The sequence below is a fragment of the Drosophila mauritiana genome, chromosome X (genome assembly GCF_004382145.1).
Source record: "Drosophila mauritiana strain mau12 chromosome X, ASM438214v1, whole genome shotgun sequence".
NCBI classification, from domain to species: domain Eukaryota; kingdom Metazoa; phylum Arthropoda; class Insecta; order Diptera; family Drosophilidae; genus Drosophila; species Drosophila mauritiana.
In genome coordinates, this window is record NC_046672.1 from 20,115,614 (window position 1) to 20,129,855 (window position 14,242).

The window sequence follows — 14,242 nt, forward strand, 5'->3', positions numbered from 1 at the left end:
TGGACGGAGGAGGCATCTCGAAGTTGTGGTACTAAATTCAAGCGGGACAAGACAAAGCCAAATGTCAAAAATAGGTATTGCTAAATTAATTGAAAATTAAAAGCTTACTTTCAATTTGGGCTGCTTTAAAATGTGGTTTTACTTTAGGGAAAGTTACGAGGCAACACTACAAGAAATGTATAATAAATTTATCAAATGTAAATAAAATTCCAAAGACAAATATAAGAACCTAAAAGGAAGATAGATACAATAAATATAAGTATAAGTATAATACAATATAATAAGGTATCAGATGAAATAGATTACGTAGAGACAATCATTGTCATAAAAAATATATGGGCATTTGCAAATTCATGTAAATATCTTATCTTATGAACTGCAATATTTTTGCATTCTGGGTAGAATTTGAGAAAAGATCACTTTTTTCGGCATAAACTCACCCAAAATCCCTGAAAAGAGAAAATCAGAATAGTGCAATTTGTTCGCCACCGCAGCCAGTGAACTTAAAGGCTCAAGCGACCCGCAGTTGGCCTGTTTTTTTATAGAGACACGGAAAGGGGCCAATAAAGCAGCCGGTCCTGGTCGGACATATAAAGGTTCCAGCTATATCTCGGCACCATTTTCTCAAACCCGCTTTGGAATCGGCGACCACAATGGAGCAAAGGCATTGGCAGTGCCCAAGGGAAAGCCCTAAATACCAAATCGCCAGGTGGTAGTCACTCCTCGACATTCCCTTCCTTTTTTTGGCCAGTTGCCTGTGGGTCACCTCTTCTGTTCTGTTCCGTTCTCTCTTCAATTCCAAGCGGCGTTTGTTCCAAACAATTTGCGATGCGAGCCACCCAAACACCTGAAAAACAGCTGAAAACACCTGAAACACCTGAAACACCTGAAACACCTGAAACACCCACCCACACCCACAGTTCACTCACTTACTTATTCATTTCCACTCAATCCGACCCGCGCCCCCAGCCTCCCGCCCTCATGCTCATTCTCATCCGTTAATTGCCGTTTGTCTGTTGATTCTAGTTGCTAATTTCTGTTGTCCATTGGATCCGCTGGGCGTACAAGGACGATTTTGTAAAGGATGGGGACGCGGGATGCGGGATTTGCTACCAGCCGCTGGGCACCTTTTGCAAAGATCAGCGGGCGATTCCCACACGGGTGCCGGAAATGAAAATGGGAATGGTAATGGGAATGTGGGTGTTGGGATTCCCCTTCGGACGAAGGCAGGCGGCCAAAGGTGTTGTGTTGTTGTGGTGTCCTTTGCCGCGCTGCTTTTGTGTGGAAAGCGACAAAAGAAAGCCACTGGCAGCAGTTACCCACACCAGCAAACTGCACACTGCGCGAAAAATAATTATAATTTAATCGATATTCTTTAGGGGATTTCATGTTTGCATACCATTAGAGCCTTTCTAATTTATAGTTGGTTTTTATTTATTTTATTTCTCAAGAAAATTGTACAGGAATCACTGAACATTTTAATGGCATGATATTGGCATTAATACCTAGTATAAAAGGACTCAATTCTTTTCGCACTATTAACAACTTTTCCCTTATTCGAAATACTTATGCTTTTGCTAGGCCTTCTGTTCAATAACATTCTGTTTTATAATTTATTCCTTTGATATAACAGTTTTTCTCCCAGTGCAGCACCCAGCGTAGAGAACGAGAAACACGGGACGGGCACAAAGGCAGAAAACTGTGGGGCATCCAACGATATTATGAGTGTAGGATTGCTGCCTCCCTCGAAATCCGCTTGATTCCTTGGTCGCTGCCGCTCCGATTGCAATTAATTCTGGGTATTCGCATCACGTTCCGGATCCCATCACCAAACAATTTCATCCGTATTAAATGCAATGATGAAAGTGAAAACGCAATCTGCGTTCACCGAATACGAATACCCCGTCCCTATTCCATTCCCATTTAATTCAGCCATCCAGTCGAAACGACACTCGGCCGGAATCGAATTGGGAATGCCCTGGAAGAAGCCTTCTTTTCCTTTGGAGTAAGACGGAGGTGCCTTTACACAAAACCAAGTCAATGACCAAGACCAGTTTCAATGAGGAGTATCCGGATCTCCAGATTCGTTGAAAACAGTTTAAGGATGCGTTTACAACCCTATGCATAATATATATTGTTAATCAGTCGATTTAGCCGTGTCCGTCCGTTTCTCCGTTCGTTTGTCTGCACGTGTGAACTTCGTGATCTCGGTTACTATATAAGCTAGAAACTTAAGACTAGCATACAGATTCTAATGGTATAGAAGATTTCCTTCGTTAGTTTTAACATCGTACCGTACTGTAATGCCCACACTTTTAAAAATAATTCATATACATATATTTTTTTTGTCACTTTTATTTTACAGATTCTAAATATATGTAGATTTGAAAGCATTTTACGATCAATAAAATCGGGGACATGTTGCATTCCCACTGGCATATCTCCGTCTGCCTCCCACTTCCGATTGCTGAGTAACAGGTATCTGTTAGCCGAGGACCTCGACTGTAGCGATGCCTCTTTATATTTTTTGGAAATATCTATATCATAACGATAACTATATCTTAAGCGTTATCATTGGGGAGGCATGGGTATACGACAGACATTATAGAATATGTCTTATAGACGTATAAATTTTCCCAAATAATCTATCACTCCGTAGCAATCTATCGTATTCTATATCTTCATAAATAATTTGTGTGTTTTGATTTGATCCTGCCTGAATCTTCAACCTCCCTTGTCGCCATTGGGTATGTAAATGTACCATTGTTATTCCCAGTCTGCGACCTTATTTTCGGTTTTAAACAATGTTGCCAACATCATGAAGTACATCTGCAGGACGCCTCTTCCATCTCAGTCTGCGTTCCATTAGGATATTTGCCATGAGTCCTGTGGCGACGACGAGTGAATTCTTTTCTCCGGCCCTCACAGCCATCAAATGAAGACGATTTAATTTCATTAATTTGCACACACACACAAAGGGGCGGGGGAGTGGGCGTGGCCCAGGAACTTCACACCTCCAGAGGGGGCGCTGGCACTGATGGGCAGGACTTTGGCCACTTTTGTCGCCTGCCGTGCCACCTGGCCATGCCCCTCCTCCCAAATGCCGTTCATCCGCAAAAATGTTCTCTTAATTTTTGTAATTTGTTGTCTTGCTGTGAGGATTCCGGATACTACGAGTGTGCAGGTGGAGGTGGATGGGGATGTGGATGTGGGTGGAGAGGGACAAGACCAGGCATCAGGCATCTGAGTAATGGTTTTAATATCAGCTATCAGGCATCAGCCCCCGTTTGTGGTCTCTTCAATGCGTCGCAATGAGATTTGCATATTGTGGCAGTGATGGCAGCAACAGGAGTAGGAGGGATCCTGTGGCCCCCAGCTCTTACCCACTCTCCAATCGCTTGGATGATGATGAAAAATCCCATTCTGGCCAGATTCGGGCCATGACTGGCCAGAAAAAAAGCAAGCAACAAAATCAAAACGAAACGCAACGATATCCAAACCGAAACAAACGAATGCCAAGCGAAGGAAATAAAAAGCTGAGGGCAAAGTAACCTTTTGCATGTCAGTAGCATTTAGTGGCGGAAGGTATCAAGATACACCCGTAGGCACTTATGTTCAGATACCGGGATTACTAGCATACCCAGTGCAAAGTTGTGTGACGTGGCAAAGGAATTTCCGAACTAGAAGAGTTCGAAAATGTCCTTTGGAAGGATTCCTTATGAAATATGCTTCAGTCAGCCTGTGCCAAATTCAAATGTTGTATGTTATTTAAATAGATTCGTTAGCGCCTAGTTTTGATTAATCCATTTAATCCGAAGTACAGGGTATCTAATGGTACCTGCTCACATGCTGCCATGGGTGGGGTGTGTTGGCGCTGGGGGGTTGAGCTGAAAAGGGGGGACCTCTCTCAGCTTAGCATGAAAGCCCGTCAAAATATTGCCTACGAAATTAATTTTGACACATGCCACAATGAGTGAAGGCTTTGTCCAGAACATCCATATCCATATCCATATGCCTAGCCACATTCACATCTACCTCCATATCCCCATCCCCATCCACATCCACATCCGTATCCGGATCAGCGGTAAGTGGCACGCGGGTGTGAGGTGCGGCTGTCAGGTGTCGCCGCACTCCGACTCTAAGTTATGTGTTATCATTCCGCCGGGTCGGCGTTCACTGCCTCCACGTGAGCCGCCAGTACCCTCCAAAGGTACTACACTTCATCCCCTCTCCATGCATCCTTATCATGGGCTTGTGTAGCTTGGTTTAACGCCATTAGCTTCAGCCCAAGGTCTAACAGAACGTTAATTAATATTATAACACTTTTTACTCATTTTGGTGATTTATTTATGCCGTCAAGGCTGGCAAAAATCAATACACACATTTCATACCCTTGAATTTGAACGCATTTCCCACTTTAACGTTTTGGCTTTGCCATTAGAACTCAAAGGATTCCAAAGGAAGAACAATATACGATATTAAGTTATTGCAATCTATGTAGTGCGCACATTTAATTCTCATTCTCATGAGGCTGGTGGCCAGCAAAGGACTTCTGTCCTCAAGTGATTACATCTTATATACAGATACACACTCACACGCTTTCCAGACGCACACTTCCACACCCACACACACACAAGCGAGGAGCTTCAAGAAGTCTAGCCACTTGACTGCATGTATTCTCGCCGTGAAGAAAGGTGCCTGATCGGTGTGAGGACCAAGGAATCAAGGAGCTGTTTGATATCCAGGATCGACTACCTCAATGGGCACTACCAGGCGCTGGATAGCGACTCAGAGAATCAAGTGCCGCCTCAAACTGGCGCTGGCCGAGAAGGACTTGCTGGACGCCAAGGACGTTGCCCACATCTCTCGCTGCGATTCCTCTGAGTCTGCACCTGTGAAAATTTGCACACCACTCGCTTCATCCTCACACATACAGCTGTGTCCACTAAAATAGTGAGAATATTAAAATGTGAGGGACTTTTTAATTCAATTATTTTTTTAAATGGACTGTATAGATAGTATCCCTTATCTTCAAACTATCCTTATTATCTTTACATTCTTGAGCAAATTCACAACTTTCGGGCTGTTCATTAGAATAGCAGTGTCTGATTTAGTCCGACGAGCACGAACACACGCACGCTTATGCCGACCACCCAAACACACACACACACACACACACACCGCCAGTGAATTGCATATCCTTTCGGCGCTCGCATAACATCACGTTGCGAAACTTTTCACATAAACGCAAAAGTTAAGTCATTCCTGAAAATTGTTTCTTGAATTTACTCGCGCACTTGTGCCGCTCCTTCGGGTGGGCGGCTATGGCGATAGCGGCGTCGGGGGCGTGGCAAGTCTGGGAATATGAGCACTCCTCCTCAATGGCACTTGAGCTCGTTCTCATGCCAGTCATGACTTTTGTGTCCTTAACCAGCCATCATGCACACACACACACACTAGCGCCCTGGCTGCGTTGCTTACACTCGCAGAAAATGGGGGTGAACGAAGAACAGATTTATTGTTTTGATTGCTGCTGTTATCGAAAAAATCAAGAGCATTTTTGTTGGTTTATTTAGTTAGTTAAATAGTTTTAAGCTTCCGATAGAGCTGTTTTTATCGATGTTTACGAATACCTTTAATGACATAAATACCGTATTTCATGTGCTTTAAATATTTCGCAAAATCACAGATCTGGTCTCTCTGTCAAAGTATTAAAAAAAAAGAAAGGAATGACAAGCACATTCATCGGAACTTCCAAGTGAATTTTTTCGTTTTGGCCAATTGCTTTCCAGCTCCGCACGAGTCCCGATTTCTGCGAGTGTGACTACGAAACGAGACCATCTTCAAGCGATTCTATTTCACCTTTCCACGAGGCAAGTTCTATTTAATCCGACATTTGCTCATTTGCTCTGGTTGAGGTCACCTGTTACGGTAGGGCACGTGTGTTCTTGTGTGTGCGTGTGTGCGTGTGGGGTCACAACTCCACATCCTTCGCGGCGAAGGAAGTTTTTGGTCGGGCAACTCATTTAAGCGTTCGGTGGGTCATCCATCACATTGAGTAATTGGCCCCGGCTCTGTTGTACACAAGGCCAATCCAATGGATTGCCTCCTGACCCTGAAAAGTGGTTTCTCCGTCTGGTGTGGTGGTCTCTTCGCCACAGGATAGGTTTCCAACTATTGGAATAGTGTGTAACCGCTCTTCTATGTGTGTATGTATATGCATGTATGTACATACCTCATTTTAGCTGTCACTTGATGTCAATTATGCGTGTTTAAATATTCGCACTGAGGTGCATTTCCAAATAGCTTATGAGTTATTTCCCGAGAATCGGATGCGCGGAAATGGGAAAAGAGAAGAAGCCACGCGTTATGATTGTACGGAGCATGTGGCCTTAGTCCTCAGATTCCACTTTATCCTCAGCCACTTCACACTCGCTCATAGATTTCCATTATGAAATTAGCCCGGATCAAGGACTTTCTGTGTGGACAAATCGCATTGTAGGGAAGTTTTCAGCTGGGATTTCGCGGAGATTTTGCGGGTGACAGCTGGCGGGGATTGGACTGGGCGTTCGGAAAGGTGTGAGATGCCCAGGTGGCAATGTGCAGCAGACTTCTGTATTGTTCCAGCTCCATCTCCATCCTATGTCCGTTTCACTTTGCTGGTTTTTGCGACTGATTGCATTTTTATCCCTTTTATACACAAAACCCATGAAATATGCACACTAACTCATGCGTATTTTATAATAATAAAAGCGCACGGTAAAGTGCCAAGCGGGTGGCCCGGGAAGAGGGTAACAGCACCGCGAAACTGGCTGTCACTTGTCCGCTTCTCCCACTCCCCCAAATGCAGCCGCATCCCGATCCCCATCCGCATCCCGCTGCCGCAGCCCTGCTCGATTGCAAAGACAATGGATGCAGGCGAGCGGAGCCGATGGGATTGGATCGGGACAGACAGCTGGCATCCACTGGGAAGCCAGACAGCTGGTACTTTCCAGGACCAACCCGAAGCTGCCGCCCCGTTGTAAATCTCCTCACATGTGCCCAGGTGGGCAACTTGTTAACGTGGCTCCGTAGCTGCTGCGCTTCATCCACCTGACACATGGCAAATCGGTTCATGGTTCTCCCGACCGCCGACACCATCAGCATCCGTCGAGGATGTGGCGTGTGTAACAAGGTTAGCTTAGCGGCTTACCCGGTCAGGACATCCCCAGCTTCCCAGCTTCCCAGCTCCCCGACTCCCCGAATCCCCTGGGTAAATATTTAAGGATGTGTTACCACCTATTTACCATCGTTTCTCCTTGGCGGCTGCAAGTGCCGCCTAAGCCATCCCATCCCATCACATCCACTCAGAGGATCCGAGCAAAAGGCAATATAGGGTGGAGATGGGAGGGCAGAGAGCAAGTGCATCATGGGCGTAGAATGAATTTATTCACTTGTCAAGTGCAATTTCTGTTTCCTTGTCTCAAGACTAATTTCAACATTGAAGGTGGAGTTTTCATTTCATCATGGCTTTCTACACTCTAGTAATACACCCACATTGATTTTGATGCCACGATTGATATGTCTGTGCACATCCCTTGGAAGCTCCTGGTTGGCCTTGGGTTACCAGAACAAGACTATGGCCAATACATAGACAAACCCACCGGTTTGGAGCTAGTAATTCATAGCTGTACATAACCATCTGGCTAACCATCTGTTCAAGCCGCCTCAGTGCAGCAATGCTTTCCCCTTTGGGGGCGCCTCTGCCCCTGGGGATGCAGTGCAGCTGCAGGCCCGAGGCTTTGATTGCCATGCCGATCAATCAAGGCAGTGGCAACCAGTGATTGAGCCGATGGTTTGGACAACTGGGCCGCGGGCGTAATTCAATCCAGCTCCGCAGCTATCGAAATCACCACTTGGTCCATTCTGCCAAATAATTTCGCTTACAATTTGCCATATTTTGTGTCACGATTTGTCTTCGTTGCAAGTTTTATGCATCGCGGTTGGCCTGGGATGGGAAAAATGGTTGTGGGTGTGGGCATGGGTGTTAGGAGGGAGCCAGGATAGCTGCATGTGCAGGATTCTTTTGCTCCAGCGCCGCATACTCGGGTAGTTCCTCATCCTTTTTATGCTCCTGCAGCTGCTTAAACGTGTTTCAAATACGCAATTTCCTCCCACCCGATGAGAGCTGGCGTGAATTCCGTATGCGAATTTGCCATGTCGGAGTATCTGTAGTGGCGGAGTAGCTCCTCGGAATACGAATTTTACATTTTTCGCGCTTCATTTTATTAGACATCATATAAACATGTTATACCACTGACGGCTCACATCCGCCGAAACCACTCGACCCAAGCCGAAACCACTTTTGTGGTTGCAATGATGGTGGTGTCGCAATGGCTACAAAAGCTGAATGAAAGTAATTTCTAATATTTGTATAACAAGCGAATGAACCACTTTTTAAGGTAAGCAGTACTTATAAACGAGTTAGTTCTTAAAGCTTGCCTGCCAATCCAATTGACATGAATGGGTATCGGTTAAACTTGAGCTTTGCAACATAATTGCAGCACGAGAACATAAGTTGATGGTTCTATTAAGGCAACCTGTCAGCACATGTAGATCAGCGACTCCTAACGAGACAGGGATAGGGGCGAATTGAAGGAGCTGAGTCGCATTCACTTGGATCATAGTCAGTCCTCAAGCATATTTATTATCATGCCCGAGTGTTATCCTTTCTGGCCTCTGGCCCAGTGCTCGTGCAGGAGGAGGAGCAGCAGGAACAAGGACAAGGACAGGAGTTGCGCAACTGTTGTTACTCCGCATGTTAACATGTGTTCAAATCGTTAAGGCGAGAACTTTGTGCAAAATTATTTGCTACAAAACACTCGATTCGTGTTTGCGCCTGGCTGCCTGGCTGCCTGGCTGCCGGGCTCCGGCTTTCTTCTTGCCCTTCTCTGGCTCCATCGCTATCGCTATCTCTATCGCTACATCTGTAGCCCCATCTCGTTCTATATCCCCGGCATGTCCCTGTCTATCCTGGCTCACACACTTGGGCGCCAAACAACACAAACAACAGCTCATTGAGTTTTGGAAAAGTTGTTAACATGAACATTTGATGTCACAACATTGCATGTCCCTTCCGCCTTTCTTTGCCGAGTGCGCCAGTGTGTGTCCTAGGTGTCCTCGGCAGCCAGGGTGTCCTGGATGGGCGCATCCTTGAACGGTGACATAAGAGCGGACCGGACAGGAGACCCAAACGGGTCCGATCCAAGCGTATCCTTTTTTGCGCCAAAAGCACCAAAAATGCACAAAACCGTTACCAAACTTGCTACCCCGCCGCTTCAAAAAGCCCCCTTTCACTTTTGCCGGACTCCCCATTTTGGCCAGTAAAAGTGGCAGCAACAAAAACAGCAACAGCGCCCAAAAAACAAATACAAAAACAGCAACAATGACAATGGCAGTGGCAGTGGCAAAAAGAGTAGAAACTGAAATAAAAACAGCGACAGGGAAAACAAAAAACTTTTACACTTAGCAGACTAAATTGTCTACAAATTTAGTTAATTTATGTTATTTATTTAGTTAGTTATCGCTTCTGCCCGTTGCCAGGGGGGAAGTTCAACTCGAAGTTGGGCTGCTGTGCACCACTCTGAATGGGAATCTGAAGGATACGGGCTGTGTTCTTTCCGGAGCAAAAGGTACTGAAGCCTAATCCGTAATGATCCTTTAATTGAGGCTAATTGGGACTCAACACAAGGAGTTCCCCAATATTTATATATAGTTCATGGAGGACTTCACGCTCCACAGACAGACTGATTCGACATAAGTACATATGTACAGTGAAGAGGGCTCTTACAACCACAATCGCATTGGGTCGGTCGAAAGGATTGCGTTTTACTTAATCACTAATTCTTATGCTATAAACGGCAAAACTATAAACACAAACTTAATTTTTTAAAAAGTTCGTAGAGTAACGCACACACTTTCCGAAAATGATTTGATTTTTTTTGTTTTATTATCCGGCATGCCAATTGCTATCGTTATACCAAAAATATTTCGACCACGCCCCTTCTAACGCCCACAAACCGATCAAAACTGTCACGGCACACATTTAAAAAATGTTTATTTATGTTTTGTTTTTTATTCCCAATTTTTATCTGTTAAAATTTCTCCTTGATTTACTAGCCGAGTAAAGGGTATCTGCTAGTCGGACACTCGAAAATAGCATTCTTTCTTTTATCTCTTTTCTTATCTTAAATTTGACACCCAAAAACGTTTTAAAGTTTGTAAACTTAAAAAAAAAATTAAAACGAGATAGCCAGTTTTTTTTTAATTGAATCCATTCCAACCCCAAGGAAGTAAGTTCCTTTTAAAAAATATGAACCAAACCAAATTATGAGAAATGCTATATTAGATAATATAAGATAAGACCACCTGAGATAAGGACATAACAAGAACGACTCGGCTAGTATACAAATTCATACTAATATACATACTAATTAACGGATCTAGCAATAATCATTGAAATACAACCAGAGAGAAGGCTATGAGCGAGTGTCGCGACTATTAGATACCCATTGCTCACATAGTGAAGCGCTATATGACTTTCCCGTGTCTCGATTATATTTATTTCTCATCTAGAATCCCAACCGGAGGAATCATACTCATAGCACAACTGATCGATCATCACGATGCAGAACAACGCAGCCCGTTCCTCTTCCCCGAACAAAATCCCGAAAGAGTGGGAGCCTCAGTTCCCGCGTAGATCCAATATGGTCAATCAGTCAACCCAGACTACGTGTGCGCCATGGAAAATGGTGAATAAGTCTATCCAGACGCAGAAATGGCCGGCACCTGTCAAGACCAGTGATGACAACTTTCAAGTTCGCGAGTTCGGAACGCTAAAAGGACTAGAGCGTCCTCAGGACAGGTGAACAAGTTTTACGAGAAATTATGATTATTCTAGACATATACATTTTTACATATCCTTCAGGACACCTGGAGATGAGAGGCACTAATTGCCCTCGAAAAGCCTCCTCGTGATCGGATGATCTCATTGGACCAAGACACATAACATTCCGCTCCAGACGACAAGAGATGTCATCCAAATGTCATCCTAAACTTAACATAGCCACATACATATTAGCTGCAGTGCCTAGTCATTTACTACATTTACTGGACTACATTTAGGATATCCAATCGAAATAAATAAGGATATGTAGAATAGAACACAATTAAAACAAAACATTCTTATACAGAACTCAAGAAATGATTAGACTATTCAAAAATGACATTTTTATTGGAATGACGATTGTTTGTTTGCCCACCAAAATAATCAGAATAATGAATATGTATACCCGTCACTCGTAATATATATGCGTAATTTTGCCCATTAAAAACTGAAGGGATGCCATTGTAATTGCAGAAGCAAAATGATCTTTTATACATTTAGGCCAAAGTTTAACTTTTGTATGTTTTTGTGGGTGCATTTTGGTGCATACCTCAAGTTGGTTACATGAGTACATAGGTGGTGCAAAATATGATCTACTGCCTAATGTTCCTCTGACAAATGGGTATGCAAAGCGAAGATGTTTTGTGGACGCAAGCTTAAAGTGGCACCCGCACTTCTTACCTTGCAGCTGCCCCACTCTCTTTGCGGCCCACGCGGCGTATGAGGAATGCGAAATTGCTCATACCGCCCGTGGTCCCGCATCTGAACAACTGGGTGACAGTTGATTTGCCTGTCGGCAGTGGCAGCTTGGAGCCCAGATCCCGGAGTCCGTCGTCCGGAGCACTACAGGCGGCACTGCGGGCACTGCAATTACGGCGACTGGAGATTTTTCTAAGAAAACCGCACAAGGCGACGACGGCGACTGTGGCGCCAGCATTCCAAAGTAAATTACAAACAAAAATGTTGCAACGAAAACGAAAACGGAATCGCACGCGGGCCCCAAAAGCGGAAACCGCAACAGCCAACAAAAATGTAAACAAGGGCGCAGAGTCGTCGTTGAGGGGAATTTCTTCGTTCTTCATTCTGGGGCAGAAAAACAAAGATCCAAAAAAAAGGGCAGAAAAAAATCAAATTGAAAATGAAATGCAGGAGTGAGGAGGTTCAAGAGCTTTGGCGGCCAAGCGACTGACGTCGTCTCTCAGTCCTTCAGTCCTCCAGTCGCCAAGGAGCGAACACATCCATCCACCAACAGCACCGCCCCAAGGAAGCGGGCCACACCACCCCGCCCCTTCCGTGGCCTGGCCCTGCCTTGCTTATGCAATTTGGTATGTGTTTCCCAAGAAACCTTTGTTGCATTATTGCCGCAATTTGCTGAAGTGGTGACGTGAGAGCCATCAGAGTGCTGCGTCCACGAATATTGCCCGTCCCTTTCCTACTCTGCCCGCCTGAGTCCCTCGTCCTGAGTCCTGCGTCCTTCGGCCCTTGAACCGCGTCTTTTCCGCGCTGCCCCTTCAGCCAGACAGCGAACAAATAACAACTAAGTTCGCAATTTGAAGTCGCGCTAGTTAGCCGCAGCACACCGACGTCTGTATACCCTTGACATGGCGCTTATATAGTAGTGGTAACCCTTGACTAATTTTGCTTATTCCTTCTTCATTGTAGATTTGTAGTTCATAGCCCCAAACTACACTTTAAACGTTCCTCGAGCATCCTGAGCCCCAACTCCTCCTCTAGTGTCAATGATAGTTGGCTCAGCTAATTTAAAATGCTGACTTTTCTTGGCTTTATTTCGCGAACCGATCAAATTGAAGTCTTAGCAATTAGCCCTCAGTGAGTACGTCATAACCGTCATACCGACAATTGCACCGCCGTATCGGGCGAGGAACGCGTTGGCCGCCACACCGAGGTAGAGATGGTTGCCGTCCTTGATGGCCAGATACAACGTGGAGCCGATGTTGCCCAACAGAGCTAGGTCCTTCAGCGTGTCCGTGGAGCTGTCCCATTCCTCGCTCATCTTGCCGATTATGTCGTAGAACAGTGGGATCAGCGACATGCCGGTAGAACTCGATGTTGGCCAGAGATGTCAAAGGTGTGTCCGCACTCGTCGGGCTCTTCGGCAAAGGAGCGCACCACGCCCAGCAGCCCGTGGACCAGGCTGAAGGATGCCGCCAGGTAGGCATACGGATGTTCCGCCGGGGTCAGTGAGCACATCGTGTAAGCGCAGGCCGAGATCAGCAGCAGATTGACCAGAGCTCCCACCACATCCATTTTCGGCGCTTCTCTTCGTTCCTTCGAGAATTCTATCGATTCTATCACTGTGTAGTATCACGATATGTGACTTCACTTGTTTGTTCCGAACACAAGAACTAACTAGCTTGGGACTGGGGTCTGGAATGACTGAATCCGAATTCCAGGCCAACTCTATGTACTCTATTTATCACCTCAGCTTTGCTAGGTAAATGTTTTCAGATTTAAAGTGACCATATCATTAGCAATACACAAATTTAAAGTGACCATATCATTGGCAATACACAAGTTTAAAGTGACCATATCTTGGCTTGGGATGTCGGGTTTCATGTCATTCAAATGATAATACCTTTTACCTACGGCATACTGCAAGGACTAACAATTCTCATTATGAAGCATGCTGGCATACCCTTCCTTCGTTGTAATCATTCGTTGTCTAATCCAAACCCACTTCAAATCCCGAGTTCGTGAACCAAATAACCAATAACCAAGCCAGTGCTGAGTATGCCAAGGGGACAAAGGCTGCTCATCGCCAAAGCGGCTAACGTTGGGCACTTCAGATTATGACCAGGGATGAATGTCGGCTGGGTCACTGAGTGGTCAGGGAGGCAGCATCAGAACATCGATCACAACACCTGAACGCAGTATATAAACAACCAATCTGGATTTTGAACCACACAACGGACGGGAGTGGTGGTAACCCCCAAAATCCCGAGCGCCCTTTTCGGGGCTCCGCCGCTTCGATAAAACTGCAAAGTGCCAATTACAAAAATAACAAGTTAGCCCCAAAACTTATGTTGGCTTTCCGACTTGGCGTTGTTTCTTTTGCTTTTTTCCTTTATTTGCCCCGATGCATTATTAAGTTTATACCAAGAAATTCGCCGCACTGCATTGGGCGTGTGTGTGTGTGTATGTCTGTGTGTGAGAGTGGCATTTAGCTGGCAAGGACATTTTCATGGTTTTCCAGTTCCGTTTCGACAGCAACATTTTCGTAGCATACTTTTGCCAGCGCATTGATTGGCCCCGAGCATTCGTTGGACTGGCAGCAGGAGTCAACTAGCAGCTAACTTG

At 45.2% G+C, this 14,242-nt stretch overlaps 1 protein-coding gene across 1 annotated transcript; it reads right to left on the minus strand.

Annotated features, from left to right (window-relative positions):
- Window positions 1–12,723: 12,723 nt before the first annotated feature.
- On the minus strand, window positions 12,724–13,299 carry LOC117148059. The gene is given in 3 exon segments (XM_033315250.1): window positions 12,724–12,981; window positions 12,983–13,003; window positions 13,005–13,299. Coding segments are annotated over 3 exon segments (453 nt in total). The 5' UTR covers window positions 13,193–13,299; the 3' UTR covers window positions 12,724–12,737.
- Between the last annotated feature and the right edge of the window lie 943 nt (window positions 13,300–14,242).